Source organism: Ammospiza caudacuta, chromosome 32 (genome assembly GCF_027887145.1).
Source record: "Ammospiza caudacuta isolate bAmmCau1 chromosome 32, bAmmCau1.pri, whole genome shotgun sequence".
In the NCBI taxonomy this organism is placed as follows: domain Eukaryota; kingdom Metazoa; phylum Chordata; class Aves; order Passeriformes; family Passerellidae; genus Ammospiza; species Ammospiza caudacuta.
This window is the reverse complement of record NC_080624.1, coordinates 1,121,327-1,146,254: the sequence shown is the minus strand read 5'-3', so window position 1 is coordinate 1,146,254 and position 24,928 is coordinate 1,121,327. Positions and strand designations below refer to the sequence as shown.

The following is a 24,928-nucleotide window of genomic DNA, read 5'->3' as shown; positions in this document are numbered from 1 at the left end:
TAGGCCTCCTGAACACCAATGCCGCCCTTTACACAGGTAAGTGTAACTCACCAGCTCAGGTTCCTGATGGCAGACTGCTGGAACCACTTGGGACCCTCAAACCAGCCTGACTTTGAGGTGGTGGCAGCTTGGGTCCGGGAGGCATCCTGCACATTGCGGAATTTCAGCACACACCTGGCCACGCCGGGCAACAGGCTCCTGAACACTAGTGCTGACCCTTTTCCCAGGTAAGCAAAACTCTGCAGCCCAGGTTCGTGTGGCAGATTGCTGGAGGCACTTGGGACTCTCAAACCAGCCTGACCTTGTGGTGGTGGCAGCTTTGGTCCGGAAGGCATCCTGCACAACGCAGAACTTCAGCTGGCAGACAGCCGGCCACTCTGGGCCACAGGCCCCTGAACATGAGGGCTGACCCTTTTCTCAGGGGAACAAAACTCAGCATTCCAGGTTCCTGCTTTCAGATTGCTGGAGGCGCTTGGGACTCTCAAACGAGCTCGACACAGCACAGGCAGCAGATTGGATCCAGGAGGCATCCTGCGCAATGCAGAATTTCAGCAGGCCACTAAGGGCCCCTGGGCACAGGATACCAATGCCGCCCTTTACACAAGGAAGTGTAACTCACCAGCTCAGGTTTCTGATGGCAGGTTGCTGCAGCCATTTGTGACTCTCAAACCAGCCTGACTTTGTGGTGGTGGCAGCTTGGGTCCGGGAGGCATCCTGCTCAATGTGGAATTTTAGCAGACACCCGGCCATGCCAGGCAACAGGCTCCTGAACACTAGTGCTGACCCTTTTCCCAGGTAAGCAAAACTCTGCAGCCCAGGTTCGTGTGGAATATTGCTGGAGGTGCTTGGGACACTCAAACGAGCTCAACACAGCACAGGCGGCAGCTTGGGTCCGGGAGGCATCCTGCGCAATGCAGAATTTCAACAGGCAGCTGGCCACTAAGGGCCCCTGGGCACAGGATAAAAATGCCACCCTTTACACAGGTAAGTGTAACTCACCAGCTCAGGTTCCTGATGGCAGACTGCTGGGACCACTTGGGACCCTCAAACCTGCCTCACTTAAAGGTGGTGGCAGTGTAGGCGCGGGAGGCATCCTGTACAATGCAGAACTTCAGCAGGCAGACAGCCGGCCATGCCTGGCAACAGGCTCCTGAACACTAGTGCTGACCCTTTTCCCAGGTAAGCAAAACTCTGCAGCCCAGGTTCGTGTGGCAGATTACTGGAGGCGCTTGGGACCCTCAAACCTGCCTGACTTAAAGGTGGTGGCAGCTTGGGTCTGGGAGGCATCCTGCACAAGGCAGAATTTCAACAGGCCGCCAGCCACTAAGGGCCCCGGGGCACAGGATACCAATGCCACCCTTTACACCAGGAAGTGTAACTCACCAGCTCAGGTTTCTGATGGCAGGTTTCTGCAGCCATTTGTGACTCTCAAACCAGCCTGACTTTGTGGTGGTGGCAGCTTGTGTCCGGGAGGCATCCTGCGCAATGCAGAATTTCAGCAGGCGCCTGGCCACTACAGGCCACAGGCCCATGAACACTAGTGCTGACCCTTTTCCCAGGTAAGCAAAACTCTGCAGCCCAGGTTCCTTGCTGCAGATTGCTGGAGCCATTTGGGACCCTCAAACCAGCCTGACTTTGAGGTGGTGGCAGCTTGGGTCTGGGAGGCATCCTGTGCAGTGCAGAATTTCAGCAGACAGCGGGACACTAAGTGCCCCTGGGCCTTGGACACCAATGCCGCCCTTTACACAGGGAAGTGTAACTCAGCCGCCCAGGTTCCTGATGGCAGATGGCAGGAGACACGTGCTGTGTTCAAAGCAGCAGGAGTTGGAACTGGTGCAGGCTTGGGTCCTGGAGGCACATTTGGAAATGCAGAATTTCAGCAGGCAGCCAGCTACTCCAGGCGAGGCCTCCTGAACACCACTGCCAGACCTTTCCTAGAAGAACAAAACTCAGCAACCCAGGTTCCTGATGGAAGATTGCTGGAGCCATTTGGGACCCTCAAACCAGCCTGACTTTGTGGTGGTGTCACCTTGGGTCTGGGAGGCATCCTGCGCAAGGCAGAATTTGCGAAGACAGCCAGCCACTCGGGGCCACAGGCTCCTGAACACTAGTGCTAACCCTTTTCCCAGGTAAGCAAAATTCAACAGTCCAGTTTCCTGATGGCAGATTGCCGGAGCCACTTGGGACCCTCAAACCAGGCTGACTTTGTGGTGGTGGCAGTTTGGGTCCGGGAGGCATCCTGCACAATGCAGAATGGGGGAAAGGGAGCAACAGAAGGCGAATACGGGGAGATGGAAGGAGGGCTAGGGAGAGGGACAGGCAGGGAAGCCTCACTGAGCCCGGCCTGCACCCTGAGTCCGGCTCAGTGCCTCGCCCTGCCTGGGATGCTGCGCTCGGTGGAGCTTGGCTCGCTCCGGAGACACTCGGCTATAGTCAGCTCTTCGGCGCACCTTGGCTCCCTTCAGCCAAACTCGGAGCCGCTCTCTGTGCATTCGGCGAGGCTCAGCTCAGCTCCCTGAGGGCGGGCAAGTGGCGCCGCCTCCCGTTAAACTCACCCGGCTCAGGGCTCTCCTGCTGCCGCGTCCCGCGGGTGGCCCGCCCATGGCACAGACCCGACCGGGAGCGCGGGTGGGACAGGAGCTCACTAGGTTGTGTCCGCACTCATGCTAATTAATGCGCACGAGAGCAGGCGGCACGGTGCGGCTGAGCTCGGCTCGGTTCAGGCAGCCTCGGAAGCCTGGCCTAGGTTCGCTCGAGGCCGTCAGGTTCGATTGGTCTCGCCTTGGTTTGGCTGAGCTCGTTCGATTCGGCCGAAGGCGGCATCATTCGGTTGAGTTTTTATAAATATCTTTCCATATTGATTGTATATTTTTATATTTAGTTTTATACTTCTATAATACTTCTTTTATTCCAAATAAAAACCCCATCTCTAACCAAATAAATAAAAAAAACCCTTCTTTTAAAGGATATTGAAATTTTTTTTATTTATACTTTGTATAATTATACATTCATAGTTTAATTTATTGTTTCTTTGGATGTATTACATTAATAATGATATATAATATATATAAAATTTTAATATATTTAAATTATTATTTAAATTATGTATAATATTTATTGCTGCAACTAATTTTTTCTTAATTTTTAAATTTTATATTTCTCTGTATTTATTATATATTTCTGAACTTAGATTTCTACTTTTATATTATTTGTATTTATAATTTTTACAATCAAAACCCTGCCTTTTGACACATTAAAAAAACCCGCTTTATTTAACTATTTAAAAAATATTTCTTTATTTATAATTTTTATATTCATATTTATAATTTGTTCTAAATTACATGAGAACACACCTGCTCCGGCGCCCCAGTAGAGCTCCCTCTCCTGGGGACCTTGGGGTGCCCCAATGGCATCAGAGCCCCGAGTCTCCACCCCCTTCTCCTCTATTTAGAAACTACACTGGAACTTTTTTCTGGAAACAAAGACATTACCTAAATCCTCTCCCCGTGTCCTAGACAGATGGATATTCAGTTATTAGTTGGCTGGGCAGCAGTTTCTTAAATAGAAGGATAAACAAGATGTGAACATTTTAGCTACAAGCAAATTGGCAAATCTGAACAAGGAACTGGTGGGCGACCAGTGAAGTGATTTTGAAGCAATTTTTTAAACAATACAATACTGATACCACAAAAATAAAGCAAAAATCTAACTACTGGCTAAGAAAAAATTAACTTTTGACAGCAACAACATTGCAACCACACAGGCTTTTTCCCAATGTCGTATCTTATAACTACCTCTCTTGGGAATTCTCATCATGTATCCCAAAAGGAATAAATACCGCAGAGCGTCCTAAAGCAAAAAGTAGCACACATGAGCTCCTCACACTCCCGGGAGGCAAGCACAGCATGCACTGAGTCTGCAACAAATTCTGCTCAGGGAGTGTCTGCAAACAAAGGTTCAACTGATGAACGGAGCTGATTTTAAAGGGATGTTTTCTAAGCACAGAAACACAACAAAGAACAAGCAGAAACAACTCTTTAAAAAATCTGCAAGTTTTGTTTAGCATATATGCGACTGATTTCCACCCTGTGGTTTCTCACTTTGATTTGTCTGTAGGTTCAGGAAGATGACAATGCACACACTCTGCCTTCCCTGAGCCCCCCACAGCAGCTGAGCACTGCTCCGTGTGCTCAGATCATCAGGAACTGGATTACACGTGCCCGGATGGACTGGAACTGCTCTGCTGCAGATTCAGGAGACGATGGCAGAGAGGGGCTGGCTGAGGCATTGTCCCAATTCCATTTCTGTGTGATGAGAAGCAGTTTGTTCCCAACAGCTGCAACAATCCCCAGCTCGCTTCCGTGGTGAGTACCGAGGGCACACAAATGGCAGCCCGAGGAAATCGTGTTCTGGGCTCTAAGTGGTTGGGACAGGGTGTGATTTTTTGTTTTGTACTTGTATGGCGATTAGTACGACAGGGCCCTGATGGATGACATGGCAACACAGAATTAAAACCTCCTCGATAGGATTACATAGACTTCTAGGAAAAGACAAAAGCCTATCACCCTTCTGAAATCTACTTTTAATCTGAAGCACGGGGATTGTCAGTATACTGCACTTTCCAGCTTTTCAAAGCAGCTTACTTCTGAAGACCCGGAAACATTGATTTCTACAGAAACAATCGGCAACCCCCAGGCTAATCTCAGCACTACTGTTTAATAGGGGACCTGCCAGCGTGCCAGTCCAGCTTAAAGCGTGCTTTATTTCAGTCTAACATCCCCACAACATTCTTCTCATATCTCCCAACCCTGACATCTTATTTTTCCCTAAGGCTTCTCATCATTAGCAATTTCCAAGTAACATGGTATTTTTACAACATTAATTTTACAAAATGTCATGCTGGACTGTGCTAGAGAGTAATCTGCAAATATAAGCTTAGCAAAGTTTGAATTGACTTGTCCAGAGAAAAAAAAATACAAGTGAACACCTACACCTGCCTACAAAGAGCTAACAAGCCCCTGGCAGCTGCCAGCATCAAAGCACAGCGGATGTTTCTAATACAGGGTAAGGATAACAATATCACCTTTTGTTCTCTCCAGCTTGTTTTCTCTGCAGTCATATTTTGCTTCTTATGATTTTTTTAGTCTCTGCATCTTCTTGGACAGTACCGAGCCCGACGACAAGGATACGAGAGTCTTTCCCTGCTGTACGGAGAGAACCGGGAAAACAGTTAAAAAAAGAACAGGGTAGTTTGAAATTCATACTTCCAATGAGAAGCAGCACCTAACAAACAGAACAAAAGTAAACAAAGCATGATACCTCCCTGGGGACAGAAGACTTACAAACTCTCCTGGATTTATAATTCTAGAGACCAATCCCTTCAGAACAGCAGCCAAGTGTCCCATGAGGTGTTGCTGCACCAAAGAACCATCTGAGAGGTTCCAGAGTGAAATGCACAATATTTTGCAAAGCTGTAAAATCTTGCAAAATAACAAAAATACAATAGATATAAACTACAGGGCAAGAGTACAAGTGTTAACTTTAAGAGCTGGAGCCATCCAGGTGAGCAACTGATAAGTGGATCCTCACCAGAGTTTGAACCCTTCAGGACACAGAAAGGTTTTCCCCAGAAATTTCACACACTGAGTTTTGATAGAAGTACACTTGCCGGATCCTCAGAAACGTCACCCATTCTCCAGGTGTGTGGAGAGAACTGCAAATAGCTCTCACGTAGTTTGAGCTACTTCTGTAAGGTCTCAGGGTGAATTTCACCAGATGCAACCAAACTGGGCAACTCCCAGTGGGACAGAAGGAACCCAGAGCTTCGGTAAGCAGAGCTCCAGCAAATACTGACGAAACAGGTATAACAGGGTAAAAAATAATAAACATTTTTTTTTTTTTACTCTTCTTTTTTTTTAATGCAGATGAACAAAGCAATTAAGGAGAATGTGAAAAACTCACCATTACTGAACATCTGTAAGTTGACCATCCTTAGCATAGAGGACTCCAAAGTTAAAATTCACCGATCCCTGGGAAATAAAACCAAATATAATATGATAAACAGTCAAACAACAGATGTAAAATTTTGTTTCCTCTAAGGACTTCCAGGTATGTACGTATCTTTGCATACATCCTACACATTGGAACAGACGCTTTATACCATCTCCAAATATGTAAAAATTTACCTTTAAACTTTGATAGTATAGCATAAAATTATGAACTTAAATTGGTAATCTGTTATTATTAAGTTGGTGCCTAAAGTTATTTCTGCTGTCACATAAAAAAAAACATTAATTTTTTTCTGCAATGAGCAATTGATTTCAAAGTCATCATAAGCCCATCAAAATACAAAGCTGTATTCACTGGATGGGTCTGTGAGCTAGGAGTAGTTAGGCTTGTACTTCCCTCTTGTTCTTCCAGAACCAATAAATCCTGTCAACAAAACCAGGATCTGTAGTCCACTCCTACTAGAGATTCTATAAGGATGATGGTTTGATTTGTGTTTAGAAGTTTTGATTTGAAATGGCCAATTCAATGGGTAAAGACAGTTTAAGTAGTATTACATTTCTATTATTATTATTACTACTGCTACTGTTATTATCATTTGCTACTGGAAGAAAAAAACCCGGTAGTATCTATACTTAATTACTTTTATTTCCAGAAAATTATAAAGAAAAAGAACCAAACCAAAAAAAGTAACTTCTGACCTTTTGTAGCTCAGGATGATAAATTTCTCTTGGGCTCTTCTCCAATTTATCAAGACTCATACCACTGAAAGGCAAATGAAACAGTGCTTTATAGAAGGGCAAGTGCACATTTCAAGGCCGAAACACCAACTGATTGCAGTGACAGCAGGTACAAAATAAATCATTCCAAGAACCTCTGTTAAATGGAATGTTCTGTGGAACTGCAATTTCTTTCCCAAAATACTAACTTCCAACATTTCCTAAATGTATTTTGTATTATAAATTAACAGAAATTAGTGACACTCTGTGCGGAGATCAGGTTTAAATTTATTTCCTTCTAAAGCAGATTGGAAAAGGCAGTAGAAAGGTAAAATACTGTTCTCTATCACATGGCAAGATGTGCACATAATCCCAGTGTTGTGCAGCTTCCTTCTTCACCTTTCCAAAGCTGCCGCTCTCTCCGGCTCCCGGAGGCAAAGAAGCGCCTTCTTCGCGCCAAGACAATTGTACCGGTCACAGTGCTCTCCGCAGCGTGGCTTCCATGAAAGGCGCCCAGGAACGGCGCTTACCTCCGGAGAGCATTATAGTTTCGTCTTTAGCATCTCTTCTCGTCTACAACTTAGCAAAAGCTTTTCCACTGTCTGGCAAGGAGAAACTGTGCTGGCACATAAAATATTTCTCATCGTGCTCTAGAAGTTGCAGGGAGGTCTGCCGAGTGTTTTGCAAGAAGAGAAAAAAAGTTGTCCAAAATAGCTTCCAAACAAATGTTCATGGGATTGGAAAGGGGAGGAGAGTGGGGAATTTTTGAGGAATTACCAGATTTTTCGGGGGGAATTATGAGGAAATTTTGCGGGATTCTTTTATGAACGTTGTGAATTTTATAAATTCTGGGTTTTGGGTTGAATTTGTTGGAATTTTTTGGGAATTTTTGGGGATTTTTTTGGGATTTTTTTTGGGAATTATTTTAGGAATTTTTTAGGTTTTTTTTTTTATTATTTTTGGGTGAGATTTTGAGAGAATTTTGGGGAATTTTTTGGGGAATTTTTTGAATTTTCCCCAGATTTTTGGGGGAAATTTTGAGGAAATTTTGCGGGGTGTTTAATGAACGTTGTGAATTTGATAAATTCTGGGTTTTGGGTGTAATTTTGGCGTTTTTGGGGGCCAGGCCCTGCGGCAGGAGTTGGATTTCGGCGCTTACCTGGGCCTGGCCACTCACCTGGTGCCGCTCAGGGGCAGCCACATCCCCAACCTGGCCCAGGGGCTCAGTGCCCACCTGCACAGCGGCCACCACGCCACACAGGTAACTGGCCATACTGGTTTGGACTGGGAGGGTGAGGAAACGGGGAAAAAATGGGGAAAACCGGTGAAAAAACGGTGAAAATCGGTGAAAAAATGGGGAAAATATGGTAGAAAATGGGGGGGAAAGGGTTAAAAATGGGGGAAATGGGAAATGGGGTCACTGGTTTGTACTGGTTTATACTGGGAGGGACTGGGAGGGGGAAAATGGGGGAAAAATGGGGAAAAATGGTGAAAATTGGGTGAAAAAATGGGGAAATATGGCAAAAAATGGGGAAAGTGTGGTGGGAAATAGGGTTAAAAATGGGGAAAATGGGAAATGGGGTTACTGGTTTGTACTGGGAGGGACTGGGAGGGGGAAAATGGGGGAAAAATGGGAAAAAACGGTGAAAATTGGGTGAAAATCGGTGAAAAAAATGGGAAAATATGGCAAAAAATGGGGAAAGTGTGGTGGGAAATGGGGAAAACAGGGTTAAAAATGTGGGAAATGGGAAATGGGAAATGGGGTTACTGGTTTGGACTGGTTTGTACTGGGAAGGTAAGAAAATGGGGAAAAACGGTGAAAAAACGGCGAAAATCAGTGAAAAAATGGGGAAAATATGGTGGAAAATGGGGGAGAAAGGGTTAAAAATGGGGGAAATGGGAAATGGGGTTACTGGGTTGGACTGGTTTGTACTGGGAGGGACTGGGAGAGGAAAAATGGGGAAAAAATGGGAAAAATGGGAAAAAATGGTGAAAATTGGGTGAAAATTTGTGAAAAAAATGGGAAAATATGGCAGAAAATGGGGAAAGTGTGGCGGGAAATGGGGAAAACAGGGTTAAAAATGGGAAAAATTGGGGAAATGGGAAATGGGGTTACTGGTTTGTACTGGGAGGGACTGGGAGGGGGAAAATGGGGAAAAAACGGGGAAAAACGGTGAAAACTGGGTAAAAATCGGTGGAAAATGGGGAAAATGGGATTAAAAATAGGGGGGAAAGGGTTAAAAATGGGGGAAATGGGAAATGGGGTTACTGGGTTGGACTGGTTTGTACTGGGAGGGACTGGGAGAGGGAAAATGGGGAAAAAATGGTGAAAATTGGGTGAAAATTGGTGAAAAATGGGGAAAATAGGGTGGAAAATGCGGGGGAAAGGGTTAAAATGGGATTTGGGGTTACTGGGTTGGACTGGTTTCTACTGGGATGAACTGGGATGAACTGGGAGTGGATTTGGGGGCTTTAAAGTGGTGCAAAATGGGCAAAAAATGGGCAATAAAGAGTGAAAAAATGGGATTTTTGGTGGTTTTTTTTCTGCTTTTACTGGTCCTTACTGGTTTGTACTGGTTTACACTGGGATTGGGATGAACTGGGAGTGGATTTGGGACTCTAGAATGGCGAAAAATGGGCAAAAAATGGGCAAAAATGGGATATTTTGGGGTTTTTTTCCTGCTTTTACTGGTCCTTACTGGTTTGTACTGGTTTATACTGGTTTGTACTGGTCCTTACTGGTTTGTACTGGTTTGTACTGGTCCATACTGGGATTGGGATGAACTGGGAGTGGATTTGGGGCTCAAAAATGGGCACAAAATGGTGAAAAAATGGGATTTTTGGTGGGTTTTTTTCTGCTTTTACTGGTCCTTACGGGTTTGTACTGGTTTATACTGGTTTGTACTGGTTTAAACTGGTTTAAACTGGTTTTTCTTGGCAGTTCTGGGTCCAGGTCCCGCTGGTCCCGCCGGAGGACGGCCGCGATGACGTCATCGCCAACGAGGCCCCGCCCACCGGCGGCGACGAGGAGAACACGTGGGAGTGGTGAGGGGGAACGGGGCAAAAAACGGCGAATTTGGGCAAAAAACGGGGAAATTTTGGGGAAAAATGAGAAATTTTGGGCAAAACGGGAATTTGGGGCCGGGATTCGGGGGTTTGGGGGGAAAAAAAGTGGAAATTTGGGGTAAAAATGGGAGTTTTGGGGGGAAAAAAAGTGGAAGTCGGGGAGAAATTTGGGCATTTTTGGGGAGAAAAAATGGGAAATTTTGGGGAAAAAAAAGGGGAAATTTTGGGGAAAAAATTAGAAATTTTGGGCAAAATGGGAATTTGGGGCCGGGATTTGGGGATTTGGGGAGAAGAAGTGGAAATTTGGGGGAAAAACAGGAGTTTTGGGGGGAAAAAACTGAAAATCGGGGAAAAATTTGGGGATTTTTGGGGAGAAAAAACGGGAAATTTTGGGGAAAAAATGAGAAATTTTGGGCAAAATGGGAATTTGGGGGAGGGATTTGGGGGTTTGGGGGGAAAAAAAGGGGAAATTTGGGGGGTAAATGGAAATTTTGGGGAAAAGTTGGGAGTTTTTGGGGAGAGGAAAAGGAAAATTTGGAGAAAATTTGGGAATGTAGAGGGAAAAAACCAAAAGGGCGTTTTGGAAAAAAACTTGGGATTTTGGGGATAAAAATGGGGATTTTGAATAAAAATGGGGATTTGGGGGGAAAAAAGGGAATTTGGGGGGGAAATCAGGGGATTTTGGGGTGAATTTGGGGTGAATTTTGGGGCGAATTTGGGCTGTTTTGAGGTGAATTTTGGTGTGAATTTTGGGTATTTTGGGGTGAATTTTGGGGTGAATTTGAGGTGGATTTTGGGGTGAATTTTGATGAATTTGGGGTGGATTTTTGGGGTGAATTTTGGCTGTTTTGGGGTGAATTTTGGGGTGAATTTTGGGGCGAATTCCGGATATTTTTGGGTGGATTTTGAGGTGAATTTTGGGGTGAAGTTGGGCTATTTTAGGGTTAATTTTGGGGTGAATTTCAGGTGGATTTTGGGGTGAATTTTGGCTATTTTGGGGTGAATTTGGGGGTGTATTTTGGCTGTTTTGGGGTGAATTTTGGGGTGAGTTTCGTGTGAATTTGGGCTGTTTTGGGGTGAATTTTGGGTGAATTGGGGCTGTTTTGGGGTGAATTTTGGGGTGAATTTGGGGTGAATTTTGGGGTGAATTTTAGGGTGAATTTTGGTGAATTTGGGGTGGATTTTTGGGGTGAATTCTGGATATTTTTGGATGGATTTTGGGGTGAATTTTGGGGTGAATTTGGGCTGTTTTGGGGTGAATTTTGGGGTGAATTTCAGGTGGATTTTGGGGTGAATTTTGGTGAATTTGGGGTGGATTTTGGGGGTGAATTTTGGCTATTTTGGGGTGAATTTTGGGGTGAATTTTGGCTGTTTTGAGGTGAATTTTGGGGTGAATTCTGGATATTTTTGGATGGATTTTGGGGTGAATTTTGGCTGTTTTGGGGTTAATTTTGGGGTGAATTTGGGGCATTTTGGGGTTAATTTTGGGGAGAATTTTGGGGTGAATTTGGGGTGAATTGGGGCTGTTGTGGGCCGTTCCCCACAGGTGGCACAACTTCCGCACCCTGCTTGACGGGTGGCACTGGGTAAGGGGCGGGGCTTGGCAAAAAGGGGCGGGGGCTTGGCCCAGATGGGCGGGGCTTAGCATGCACTACAACAAATGGGTGGCGCTGGGTAAGGGGCGGGGCTAACCGGGAAATGGGCGGGGCCTACAGGAGTGGGGTGGGGCTTAAACCAGAATGGGTGTGGCTTCACCTAGGGGGGTTGTACTTGTCCATACTGGTTTGTACTGGTTTGTACCAATTTGTACTGGTTTGTACTGGTTTGTACTGGTTTATACTGGGATTGGGATGAACTGGGAGTGGATTTGGGGCTCTAAAATGGCTAAAAATGAGTGTAAAATGGGATTCTTTTTGGGTTTTTTTCTGCTTTTTTGGTTCGTACTGGCCCATACTGGTTTGTACTGGTCCATACTGGGATTGGGATGAGCTGGGAGCAGATTTGGGGCTTTAAAATCATGAAAAATGGGCAAAAAATTGGTGGGGAAATGGGATTTTTTTGGGTTTTTTTTTATCGTTATTGGTCCATACTGGTCTGTACTGGTCTGTACTGGTCCATACTGGTCTGTACTGGTCTGTACTGGTTTCCAGCGCTGGAGATCGGGCCGGACCTGCCGTCCCCCGAGGCCCTGGCGCGCTGGCTGGGCGAACTTGTGCGCGCGGCCTTCCTCCCCACCTGCCTCTTCCTCACCAACAAGAAAGGGTTCCCAGTGCTGGGCCGGGGCCACCAGCGCCTGCTGGGACAGCTGCTCAAGGTACTGGTTTGTACTGGTTTGTACTGGTTTGTACTGGTTTGTACTGGGAGGGACCGGGAGGGCGGGAAATGGGGGAAAAGGGCGAAGAAACAGCGAAAAACGGTGAAAAAACGGGGAGAAACAGTGAGGAAATGACCCAGAAAAATGGGACTTGAAGGGTTAAAAATGGGGGAAATGTGGGGAAAAAATGGGGGAAAAATGGCAAAGAAATGAGCGAAAAAATGGGGGAAAAAATGACCAAAAAAAAGGGGGGAAAAATGACCAAAAAAAGGGGAAAAAAACGGTGAAAAAATGACCACAAAATGGGGGGGGGGAGGGGGGGGGGGGGGGAAGACCAAAAAATGGGTAAAAACGGTGAAAAAATGACCAAAAAATGGGGGGAAAAAAATGACCAAAAAAATGGGGAAAAAAGGGTGAAAAAATGACCAAAAAATGGGGGGGAAAAAATGACCAAAATAAAGGGGAAAAGACGATGAAAAAATGACCAAAAAATGGGGGGGGGGGGAATGGGAAAAAATGGGGGGAAATAGGGAAAAAATGACCAAAAATGGGGGGAAAATGGTAAAAAAAAAGACCAAAAACGGGGGAAAAAAAGGTGAAAGAAATGACCAAAAATGGGGGGGGGGAATGGTGAAAAAAATGCCCAAAAATGGGGGGAAAATGGTGAAAAAAATGACCAAAACCGGGGAAAAAATGGTGAAAAAAATGACCAAAACCGGGGGAAAAATGGTGAAAAGAATGACCAAAAAATGGGGGTAAAATGGTGAAAAAGTGACCAAAAAATGGGGGGAAAATGGTGAAAAGTGACCAAAAAATTGGGGGGAAAATGGTGAAAAAGTGACCAAAAAATGGGGAAAAATGGAGAAAAAACTGTGAAAAAATGATGAAAAAATGACCAAAAATGGGGATAAAACGGTGAAAAAATGACTGGAAAATGGTGGGAAAAAAAAATGGGATTTTTTCGGGATTTTTTCGGGGGTTTTTTTGGGATATTTTGCTCCATACTGGTTTTATACTGGTTTGTACTGCGATTGGGATGAACTGGGAGCGGATTTTGGGCTTTAAAATGGCGAAAAATTGCCAAAAATGGGATTTTGGGGGGACTTTTTGGGGTTTTTTCTCTTTTTTGTAACCATACTGGTTTATACTGGTCTATACTGATTTATACTGGGATTGGGATGAGCTGGGAGCGGATTTGGGGCTTTAAAATGGCAAAAAATGGGCAAAAAATGGTGAAAAACTGGGATTTTTTGGGGATTTTTTCGGGGTTTATTCTGCTTTTTGTAAGCATATTGGTCCGTACTGGTTTGTACTGGTTTGTACTGGGATTGGGATGAGCTGGGAGTGGATTTGGGGCTTTAAAGTGGCAAAAAATGGGCAAAAAATGGTGAAAAACTGGGATTTTTGGGGGATTTTTTTGGGGTTTTTTTCTGTTGTTTGTGCCCATACTGGTTTGTACTGGTCTGTACTGGTTTGTACTGGTCTGTACTGGTTTGTACTGGTTTCCCCCGCAGCTGGACGTGCAGATCGTGGTGCAGGGCAGCCCCTGGCACGGCGGGCACCCCCTGGCCGCGTACCTGCAGTACCTGGAGCACCTGGGCCAGCACCGGCCGCCGCCCTCGGCCTACGAGCTCTATGCCAGGGGCTACGAGGATTACCTGCAGAGCCCGCTGCAGGTGAGACCAGTATGGACCAGTTCATCCCAGTTCATCCCAGTAACCCCCCAGTGCAGCCCAGTAACTCCCCAGTAACCAAAAACCCCAAACCAGTAACTCCCAGTACCCAGGATTACCTGCAGAGCCCGCTCCAGGTGAGACCAGTATGGACCAGTTCATCCCAGTAACCCCCCAGTTCATCCCAGTAACCCCCCAGTTACAAAAAACCCCAAACCAGTAAGGGAAAACCTCAAACCAGTGACCCCAAAACCCATCCCAGTTCATCCCAGTCCATCCCAGTTCATCCCAGTACAGCCCAGTTCAAACCAGTAACCCACTGGGAACCCCTGACCCCAAACCAGTAACTCCCAGTAACCCCAAAACCCGTCCCAGTCCATCCCAGTCCATCCCAGTTCAAACCAGTAACCAAAAACCCCAAACCAGTAACTCCCAGTAACTCCCAGTAACCCCAAAACCCGTCCCAGTTCAAACCAGTAACCCCCCAGTAAGCCCTGACCCCAAACCAGTAACTCCCAGTAACCAAAAACCCCAAACCAGTAACTCCCAGTCCATCCCAGTTCATCCCAGTCCATCCCAGTTTGATCCCAGTCCCTCCCAGTCCATCCCAGTACAGCCCAGTAAGCCCTGACCCCAAACCAGTAACTCCCAGTTACAAAAAACCCCAACCCAGTAAGGGAAAACCTCAAACCAGTGACCCCAAAACCCATCCCAGTCCATCCCAGTCCATCCCAGTTCATCCCAGTTCATCCCAGTAACCTCCCAGTCCATCCCAGTCCATCCCAGTAACCCCAAAACCCCAAACCAGTAACTCCCAGTAACTCCCAGTAACCCCAAAACCCGTCCCAGTTCAAACCAGTAACCCCCCAGTAAGCCCTGACCCCAAACCAGTAACTCCCAGTAACCAAAAACCCCAAACCAGTAACTCCCAGTCCATCCCAGTTCATCCCAGTCCATCCCAGTTTGATCCCAGTCCATCCCAGTTCATCCCAGTCCATCCCAGTTCACCCCAGTTTGATCCCAGTTCATCCCAGTCCATCCCAGTTCATCCCAGTTTGATCCCAGTTCATCCCAGTCCATCCCAGTTCATCCCAGTTTGATCCCAGTTCATCCCAGTCCATCCCAGTTTGATCCCAGTTTGATCCCAGTTCATCCCAGTCCATCCCAGTAACCTCCCAGTACAAACCAGTATAAACCAGTCCCTCCCAGTACAAACCAGTATAAACCAGTCCCCTCCCAGTACAAACCAGTATAAACCAGTCCCTCCCAGTACATCCCAGTTTGATCCCAGTCCCTCCCAGTACAAACCAGTATAAACCAGTATAAACTAGTCCCGCCCAGTCCCTCCAGAACTTTGGAAGAATTTTGGGATTTTTTTGAGCAATTTTTGGGGAAAGTTTTTGGGAATTTTGGGGAAAATTTAGGAAATTTTGGTGTCAATTTTGGGGAAATCTTGGGGGGAATTTTGGGGGAAATTAGGGAAATTTTTGTGTCAATTTTTGGGGAAATATTGGCAGGAATTTTGGGGGGAATTTCGGGGGAAATTTGAGAAATTTTTGTGTCAATTTTTGGAGGAATTTTGGGGACAGTTTGGGAAATTTTGGTGTCGATTTTTGGGGGAATTTTGGGGAAATTTTGGGTGGAATTTTGGGTGAAATTTTGGGCGAATTTCTCCATTTTTAGGGTAGTTTTTGGGGTGAATTTTTGGGAATTTTTTGGTGAATTCTGGGTGACTTTTTGCCCATTTCTGGGGTGAATTTTGGGGTGAATTCCGCGGATTTTGGGTCTCGGCAGCCCCTGATGGACAACCTGGAGTCTCAGACCTACGAGGTCTTCGAGAAGGATCAAATCAAATACTGCCAATACCAGCAGGTACCGCCCCCTCATTTGCATCTCATCTGCATACCCCACCCCTTCCTCCCCCCTTCGCTCCGCCCTCTTTTCCCCTCATTTGCATATTCATGCGGCTAATTTGCATGGGCGCCTCCCTTCTCATTCATCGCCTTGGATCCAACTCAGCCTTAATTTGCATAAATGAATCACCGTGATATGAAAAAAATTTTGCATAAATGAATCACTGATTTATACAAATTAACCAATGCTGAATTAATCGGCGGCGCAATAATCGATATTGCGGTAAAATAAGAAATAGAATATTTATTATTATATTATTAATAAAATAATTTGTTATTATTATTTTATATTTATATTTATTGCTTTTTTAAATTTTTAAAATTTTTATTATTATAATTACTTGTATAAATTAGGGGGTAATTAGCATTATTTGATCGGTGTTGATTGTGTTAATTATTGATTAGTTATAGATTTGAATACCTTAATTGCTGATTTGCATAATGTGTTTATTTTGCATGTATTTGTGAGTGATTTGCATAATTTAATTGGTGATTTGCATAATTTAGTCAGCTTTTTGTGTGGTTTTCTTTTAATTTGCATAATTTAACAGATTACTTGCATAATTACTGCTTTAATTTGCATAAACACCATTAAATGCAAGCACGTGACAGTCCTTATTTCCATATTCATGACCTTATTTGCATATTAATTATTATAGTTACATACCGCAGCGCTATTTGCTGTGGTATGATCTTCATTTGCATTAAAGTCCCTGATTTGCCTAAAATGGTCCTAATTTGCATAGCCACACCTCTTTTAGAGTCCATTTAAGCTATATATATGCGTAATTTGCATCGAAGCACCCCTAATTTGCATAATGTAGCTGCGATTTGCATAACGGAGCTCCTCATTTGCATAGATTCATTTTTTTAATTGGCTGAATGAGGCTTTGGTGGGTGTGGCCGCTGCTCTCATTGGCATGGCCACGCCCACTGTCTGGGTTAGGGCCGGTGGGGGTGGTTTGTGTGATGCCGTGCCCCTGATTTGCATAAATTGGTGTGTCTTTGCATAAATTTGCATAAATTTACATGATTTCAGGGCATCTTCAAGTGCCTGCAGGACCGAGTGCCCGAGGCGGAGGGCGAGACCAACGTGCAGTGAGTGCCCAAAATGCCCCAAATTTACCCCAAATTTCATCCCAAAATCCCCCAAAATTCACCCCAAAATCCCCCAAATTCACCCAAAAATTCACCCTAACATGCCCCAAAATTCACCCCAAAATCCCCCAAATTCAGCCCAAAATTCACCCTAACATGCTCCAAAATTCACCCCAAAATCCCCCAAATTCACCCCAACATTCGCCCCAAAATCACCAAAATTCACCCCAAAATTCACCCTCAAATGCCCCAAAATTCACCACAAAATGCCCCAAAATTCACCCCAAAATTCACCCCAAAATCGCGCAAATTCACCCCAAAATTCACCCCAAATTCACCCCAAAATTCACCCCAAAATTCACCCTAAAATGCCCCAAAATTCACCCCAAACCCCTGTTTGAATGTACCCCAAAACTGTGGATCTCCTATCTGGCTGCAGTCTAAGTCATGTATGCTACGTTTTTTCCTGTTTGAATTTTGACTCAGCTGCATTAGCAAGGACACATTAGGGTGAAACAGTGACAATTTTCCCAAAAAACAGGGTCCACCCTGTGGTTTAGCTGGTATACCATTCCACGCCCTGTCTCCACAAATCAAAAATATTCCTGTGGGTAATTTCATTGGTGCCGTGATATTTGTGCCGTTACATTGACTGTAATGCTGTGGAGAGAATTCACTCACATTCAGGGATGAATCTAGTGTGGCCCATGTTTCTTTAGGTTGGTTTAAATTCTGAGCAGCCGAAAATTTGAAGCTAAACCATCCGCTAGCTGTAGTGTTAGATATACTGGCGTTTGAACTTCCAAAAAGATCTAATTCCTCAGGAGGAGAATGCAAAGAGGTGTTAAGTGATTGAATGTGGAGAGTATTATTAATAATTGGTTAGCTGAGAAAGGCCACGCTGAAATAATGCCGCTGGTTAAGCTGAAGGAGAAAAGCCAGCAGTCAGCAAGCTAAAAGGAAAGGTCAGCAGTGACCTTGCTGCAACATGAGGAAAGGGAGTAGAGATTAGTCCTGAATATATCCTGAGAATATGTGAAAAGTATCAAAAGTAGAACCATAGGAATGCAGAAGTAGGCGTAGGTGCTGATATGTAACTGACCAATCCTGAGCTCAATTTTTGCAATATGTATGAAGCTCATTATGAACTGTATTTAACCCGCCGTACTGATCAATAAAATTGGGCCTGTGATGATCAAACGGATGTCTGGGTCTCCTTCCGTCGACAAATGGTGGAGAATGCGGGCATAACCGAATCTCTGCCCTTTTTCTCGAATTAAAAGAAAAAGGGATTACGCCATGGTCGAGGAAGTTGGGTTTGGGTCCTTGCAGCCGGGACGGTGCCGGAATTTGAAGCACCCTTAAGGTTCACAACGGTGACTTAAGCCAATACGTGTCCGCCGGAGCCTGGAGAGCTGCAACAGCGCGCGCTGATTAATAGGTATGGATAGGCAAGCGGCATATGATTTATTCGCCCCATATTTAGAGTGGCAAGAGATAAAAGGGATAGATTTAAAAAAGGAGTTACCAGGGTTATTAGCTTATGGCCATGCTAAGGGTATCTTTTCTAATCCTCATACAGTTCATGAGCTAGCAGAGTGGAAGAAGTTTGGGGAAATATTGTGGGATACAGTGTTAGACGATGATAAGTCAGCAAAGAAATTCGGGAAGTTATGGCGGGTGGTGTATAACACGTTACTTCAGCAGGTCTCTGAGAGAAAGGCAGCAGAAAGGGCGACAGAAGCTCATAAGAGGAATATAGGGTATGGTCGTGAGGATGATCCCCTGGCACCTTCTGTAACTAAGGTACTTATGCATAAGAGTCCCCAGCAAAGTGGTGTGGAGGATTTTCCTATAGGCGCAGTGGAACTGTCTGCACCTTTCCTGTCAGAGGGGGAGGGCGAGTCGGATGGTGGGGGTAAGAGCAAACCAGCTTTGGCTCCGCCACCAGCTTCAGGCGGGTCAGATGGTGGGGGTGGGAGCAAGCCAGCTTCGCCTCCGCCGCCAGCCTTGCCTCCGCCGCTTCCCCCGTGCGAGCCGGCTCCGGTTACAGCTTCGGCGGGGGGGGGGGGCCCTTTCCCCCGCCCGAGCCGGCTCCAGCGGGGGGGTCGATTCGCCCCTGCAGGCCGGCTCCGCTCGAGCCGGCTCCGGTTTCACTGTCAGCTCCAGCGGGGGGGCCCCTGATTCCCCCGCTCGAGCCAGCCTCTGCTTCACTGCCTTCCCCGTACGAAAACTCGGTGTCTGCACCGAAGCGCCAGCAGCATAGCACCCTTAAAGAGCCAGATCCCATCCCAGGGGCACACCGTGATCCATGGGGGGAGATGGCTAAACAAAGGAGGGAAGCTTGGGCTGCTTTGGCGAAAGAAGTAATGCAAATGGGGGATGGTGAAGCGGTGGAAATAGCTTCTAGTCTTGCATGTCCGGTCACATACACACCACAGTATGATGCACAGGGGAACCTTACGCATAATATAGCAGAATATACTCCCTTAGATTGGAAACTGTTAACTCAGCTATGTTCTACGGTTAGTCAGTTTGGAGTAAAAAGTGAACCTGTTAGGCAAATGTTAGATTATCTTTTTAATACTCAGGTTTTATGTCCTAATGATTTAAGAGGAATAGTTCGGTTGATATTCACTCAGCATCAGCAGTTATTGTTTAACGCACATTGGCAAGCGTTGGTAAATGAGTCGGTTGCTGTACAACGAGCCCAGGGAGACCCATTACATGGAGTGACAGTAGAGGAGCTGATGGGCTTAGGGGTGTATTTGCGTACAGAGGCACAGACGATATCGGGAGCTGATAAACTTAGAGAGTCTATGTGGTTAGTGCGTGCTGCAATAGACATGGTTAAAGAGCCAGGAGGGTTACCGGCTTATATGGGTATTAAGCAAGGAAGGGAAGAATCATTTGGAAATGTTATTGATAGAGCAGCTACTGCCATAGATTGGGCTGGTGTTGCAGACTACATGAAGGGGGCGCTATTGAAGCAGTGTGCCTTGCAAAACACCAATCCAGCAAACCAGAGAGTGTTAGCTACTTTAGGGGCCTGTGATGATCAAATTGATGTCCGGGTCTCCTTCCGTCGAAAAACCCCCAAATTCACCCCAAAATTCACCCCAAAATGCCCCAAAATTCACCCTAAAATCCATCCAAAAATCCACCCCAAAATCCCCCAAATTCACCCCAAAATCTGCCCCAGTGGTTCCCATTTTTGGGGTGAATTTTCTATTTTTGGGGTGAATTTTTGAGGTTTGGGTTTTGGGGGTGCTGGAGCCGATTTTGGGGTGAATTTTGGGTGAATTTTGGGTCATTTTTTGGTATTTTTGGGTTGGATTTTGGTCAATACCTGCGTTGGATTTTGGGGTGAATTTTGAAGGGTTTGGATATTTTTCGGGGGGATTTTGGGGTGAATTTTGGTGATTTTGGGGTGGATTTGGGGGTGGATTTGGGGGTGGATTATGAAGATTTCAGGGAATTTTTGGGGTGGATTTTGGGGTGAATTTTGAACATTTTTGGGGGTGGATTTTAGGATGGATTTTGAGGAATTTTGGGGTTTTTTTGCTGGGATTTTTTTGGGGGTTTTTTGCGTTACTGATCCGATTTTGGGGTGAATTTTGAAGATTTTTGGGGGGATTTTGGAGGCTTTTGGGTGAATTTTGTGGTGAATTTGGTGGTTTTGGGGTGAATTTTGTTGGTTTTGGAAATTTTTGAGTGGATTTTGGGTGGATTTTGAAGATTTCTGGGTATGTTTGGGGGGATTTTGGGGTGAATTTTGTTGATTTTGGGGGGGATTTTGGGTTGGATTTTGAAGATTTTTGGGAAATTTTGGGGGGGATTTTAGGGTGGATTTTGGGTGGATTTTGGGGTGAATTTTGAAGATTTTTGGGGTGGATTTTGAGGTGGATTTTGGGTGAATTTTGAAGATTTTTGGGGTGGATTTTGAAGATTTTTGGGGTGGATTTTGGAGTGGATTTTGGGGTGGATTTTGAAGATTTTTGGGGTGGATTTTGGGGTGAATTTTGAAGATTTTTGGGGGTGGATTTTGGGGTGAATTTTGGGGTTTGTTTGCTGGGATTTTTTTGGGGTTTTTTGCCTCCCTGACCTGATATTGGGGTGAATTTTGCCAATTTTGGGATCAATTTGGGTTGAAATTCAGGGGATTTTTTGGGGGATTTTTGGGGTAAATTTTCACAATTTTGGGGGTTTTTTTGCTCGGAATTTTTGGGCTGTTTTTGCGTCCCTGACCCAATTTTGGGGTGAATTTTGAAGATTTTTGGGGGTGGATTTTGATGAATTTTGGGGTTTTTTTGCTGGGATTTTTTTTGGGGTTTTTTGCGTCCCTGACCCGATTTTGGGGTGAATTTTGAAGATTTTTGGGGGGATTTTGGAGGCTTTTGGGTGAATTTTGGGGTGAATTTGGTGGTTTTGGGGTGAATTTTGATGGTTTTGGGTATTTTGGGTGGATTTTGGCGTAGATTTTGAAGATTTTTCGGGTGGATTTTGTGGTGGATTTTGATGAATTTTGGGGGGTTTTTAGCTGGGATTTTTTGGGGGGGGTTTTTGCGTTCCTGACCCGATTTTGGGGTGAATTTTGCCAATTTTGGGATCAATTTGGGTTGAATTTCGGGGGATTTTTGGGGGGATTTTTGGGGTGAATTTTTGGCATTTGGGTGTTTTTTTGCTGGGAATTTTGGGCTTTTTTTGCGTCCCTGACCCGATTTTGGGGTGAATTTTGAATATTTTTGGGTGGATTTTGGAGGCTTTTGGGTGAATTTTGGGGTGAATTAGTTGGTTTTGGGGTGAATTTTGATGGTTTTGGGTATTTTTGGGGGGGATTTTGGGGTGGATTTTGAAGAGTTTTGGGGTGGATTTTGATGAATTTTGGGGATTTTTGCTGGGATTTTTTTTTTGCGTGTTTTTTGCATCCCTGACCCGATTTTGGGGTGAATTTTGACAATTTTGGGATAAATTTGGGTTGAATTTCAGGGGATTTCTTGGGTGAATTTTTGGGATTTGGTTGGGGTTTTTTTTGTTTGGATTTTTTGGGAGTTTTTGGGTGAATTTTGGTGGTTTTGGGTATTTTTAGGGGGATTTTGAGGTGAATTTTGGTGATTTTGGGGTGGATTTTGTGTGGATTTTGAAGATTTTTGGATATTTTTGGGGGGGATTTTGGGGTGGATTTTTTGGGATTTGGAGTTTCTTTTCGCTGAGATTTTTTGGGGTTTTTTTTTTTTTTTTTTGTGTCCCTGACACGATTTTGGGGTGAATTTTCACAATTTTGGGGGTTTTTATGCTGGGAATTTTTTTGGCTTTTTTTGCGTCCCTGACCCGATTTTAGGGTGAATTTTGAACATTTTTGGGGGGATTTTGGAGGCTTTTTGGTGAATTTTGGTGTGAATTTGGTAGTTTTGTGGTGAATTTTGAGGGTTTTGGAAATTTTTGGGTGGTTTTTTTGTGGATTTTTGGGTGGATTTTGGGGTGAATTTTGAAGATTTTTGGGGTGGATTTTGGGGTGGATTTTGATGAATTTTGGGGGTTTTTTTGCTGGGATTTTTTCGGGGTTTATTTTTGCGTCCCCCGCCCCGCTTTTGGGGTGAATTTTCCTAATTTTGGGGTTTCTTTTTGCTGGGACTTTTTCGGGGTGTTGTTTTTTGCGGCCCCGCCCTGCTTTTGGCGTGAATTTTCCCAATTTTGGGTGGTTTTGCCCCGTTCCCGCAGAGTGGTGATGGCGCTGGGCGCTGGGCGGGGCCCGTTGGTGTCGGCCGTGCTTAGGGCGGCGCGGCAGGCGGGGACCCGCGTGCGGCTCTACGCCGTCGAGAAGAACCCCAACGCCGTCGTCACGTGAGTATTGATCACCGATCAAGAACCAATAACTGATCAATAATCAATAACTGATCGATAACCGATAACGGATCAATAGGTGGTCAGTACTGATCAATGCCCCGCGTGCGGCTCTACGCCGTCGAGAAGTACCCTAACGCCGTCATCACGGAAGTATTGATCACCGATAACTGATCGATAATCAATAACCGATAACTGATCAATAGTCAATAACTGATCGATAATCGATAACTGATCAATAACCGATCACTACTGATCAATGCCCCAGGTGACGTATTGATCACTGATAACCGATTGATAATCAATAACCGATAATCAAGCAATAATCAATAACTGATCGATAATCGATAACTGATCAATAACCGATCAGTACTGATCAATGCCCTGGGTGACGTATTGATCACCGATAACCGATCGATAATCAGTAACTGATAATCGATCAATAACCGCTGATCCTTGCCGTCAGTGATTATTAACGGTTGTTAATGACAATTAAGGAGCTAATGAGCGCTAATTAGCGCTAATGAGGCCGGAGAGGCGGGAGGGGGGGGTTATTGATCACTGGCGTTTGATCCCTCCAATGTCAGAATTGATTATTGATTGATTGATTGAATGATTGGCGGGTTATTGATTAATTAATTAATGCTAATTGAGGGCAGTGAGGGCTATCAATTAACTAATTAAGCCTAATGAGGGGTTTTAATGAAGCAATTAAGGCTCATTAGGAGTGGAGAAGGGTCACATGGGTGGGATGGGGGTTATTGATCACCCATATTTTATTGATGCCTTATTATAATTAGTTCAGATTGATTGGGGGTTATTAACGATTATTAATGAGCTAATCAATTTTAATCGAGGCTAAAGAGTGGTATTAATGAATTATTAATGCTAATTGGGAGGGGAAAAGTGCACTGGGGCTTTGGGGAGGGTTATTGATCACCAATATTTTATTGATCCGTTATCGGAATTAACGATTGATTGATGAGAGATTTATTAAAGGCTAATAATGAACTAATTAATGTTAATAACTGTAATTCAGGCTATTAATGAACCAATTAAGGCTAATTAAGAGTGGGGAAAGTGGCCTGGTTGGGGGGTTTGGGGAGGGTTATTGATCACCGATATCCCAATGATCCCCTATGGGAATTCCATGGGCATTGATTGCAGCATTATTAACAATTATTAACGAGCTAATTAATGTTAATTGAGGCTAATGAGTGCCACTAATGAGTTATTAATGCTAATTAAGAGCAGGAAAGTGGCCTGGTTGGGGGGGTTTGGGGAGGGTTATTGATCACCGATATCCCAATGATCCCCTATGGGAATTCCATGGGGATTGATTGCCGGGTCATTAACGATTATTAACGAGCTAATTGCTGTTGATTGCCGCTAATTAGGCTGGAGAACTGCCAGTGGGAAGAGTGGGGCTTTTTTATTGGTTGGCAAGCTGTGCACACAATCCCAGTGTTGTACAGCTTCCTTCTTCACCTTTCTGATGCTGCCGCTCTCTCCGCCTCCCAGAGGTGAAGAAGCGGCTTCTTGGCGAAAAGACGATTGTACCGGTCACAGTGCTCGCCTTAGCGAGGCTTCTGCCGAAAGACGGCCAGGAGCGGCGCTTAGCTCCGGAGAGCATCGTACCTTCGTCTTCAGCGTCTCTTCTCGTCTACATCTCAGCAAAAAGCTTTTCCACTATGTCTGGCAACGAGAAACTGTGCCGGCACAGAAAACATCTCCCATCGTGTTCTAGAAGTTACACGGAGGTCTGCCGAGTGTTTTGCAAAAAGAGAAAGAAAGTTGTGCAAAATGCTTCCAATCAAATATTCACGTGAATGGAGAAGGCAGGAGATTAGTAAGGTACTGTTTTTTATTAGTTGGCAAGCTGCGCACACAATCCCAGTGTTGTACAGCTCAGACCTACGAGGTCTTCGAGAAGGATCCAATCAAATACTGCCAATACCAACAGGTACCGCCCCCTCATTTGCATCTCATCTGCATACCCCACCCCTTCCTTCCCCCTTTGCTCCGCCCTCTTTTCCCCTCATTTGCATATTAATGCAGCTAATTTGCATGGGCGCCTCCCTTCTCATTCATCTCCTTGGATCCAACTCAGCCTTAATTTGCATAACAGAATCACTGATTTATGAAAAAAATTTTGCATAAATGAATCACTGATTTATGCAAATTAACCAATGCTGAATTAATCGGCGGCGCAATAATCGATATTGCGGTAAAATAAAAATAGAATATTTATTATTATAATATTAATAAAATAATTTGTTATTATTATTTTATATT

At 44.8% G+C, this 24,928-nt stretch overlaps 1 protein-coding gene across 1 annotated transcript in view; it reads left to right on the top strand.

The window, feature by feature from the left end:
• Nucleotides 1-911: 911 nt before the first annotated feature.
• The window catches only part of LOC131569952 (protein arginine N-methyltransferase 5-like), a 29,138-nt gene continuing 5,121 nt past the window's right edge, over nt 912-24,928 (top strand). The window contains exons 1-12 of the mRNA XM_058822283.1: nt 912-984; nt 2,690-2,760; nt 7,852-7,986; nt 9,667-9,770; nt 11,338-11,358; nt 11,437-11,465; nt 11,942-12,105; nt 13,620-13,781; nt 15,573-15,650; nt 16,731-16,789; nt 22,511-22,633; nt 24,031-24,082. Coding sequence (XP_058678266.1) covers nt 912-984; nt 2,690-2,760; nt 7,852-7,986; nt 9,667-9,770; nt 11,338-11,358; nt 11,437-11,465; nt 11,942-12,105; nt 13,620-13,781; nt 15,573-15,650; nt 16,731-16,789; nt 22,511-22,633; nt 24,031-24,082 — 1,071 coding nt within the window. The remainder of the gene's footprint in view (nt 985-2,689; nt 2,761-7,851; nt 7,987-9,666; nt 9,771-11,337; nt 11,359-11,436; nt 11,466-11,941; nt 12,106-13,619; nt 13,782-15,572; nt 15,651-16,730; nt 16,790-22,510; nt 22,634-24,030; nt 24,083-24,928) is intronic.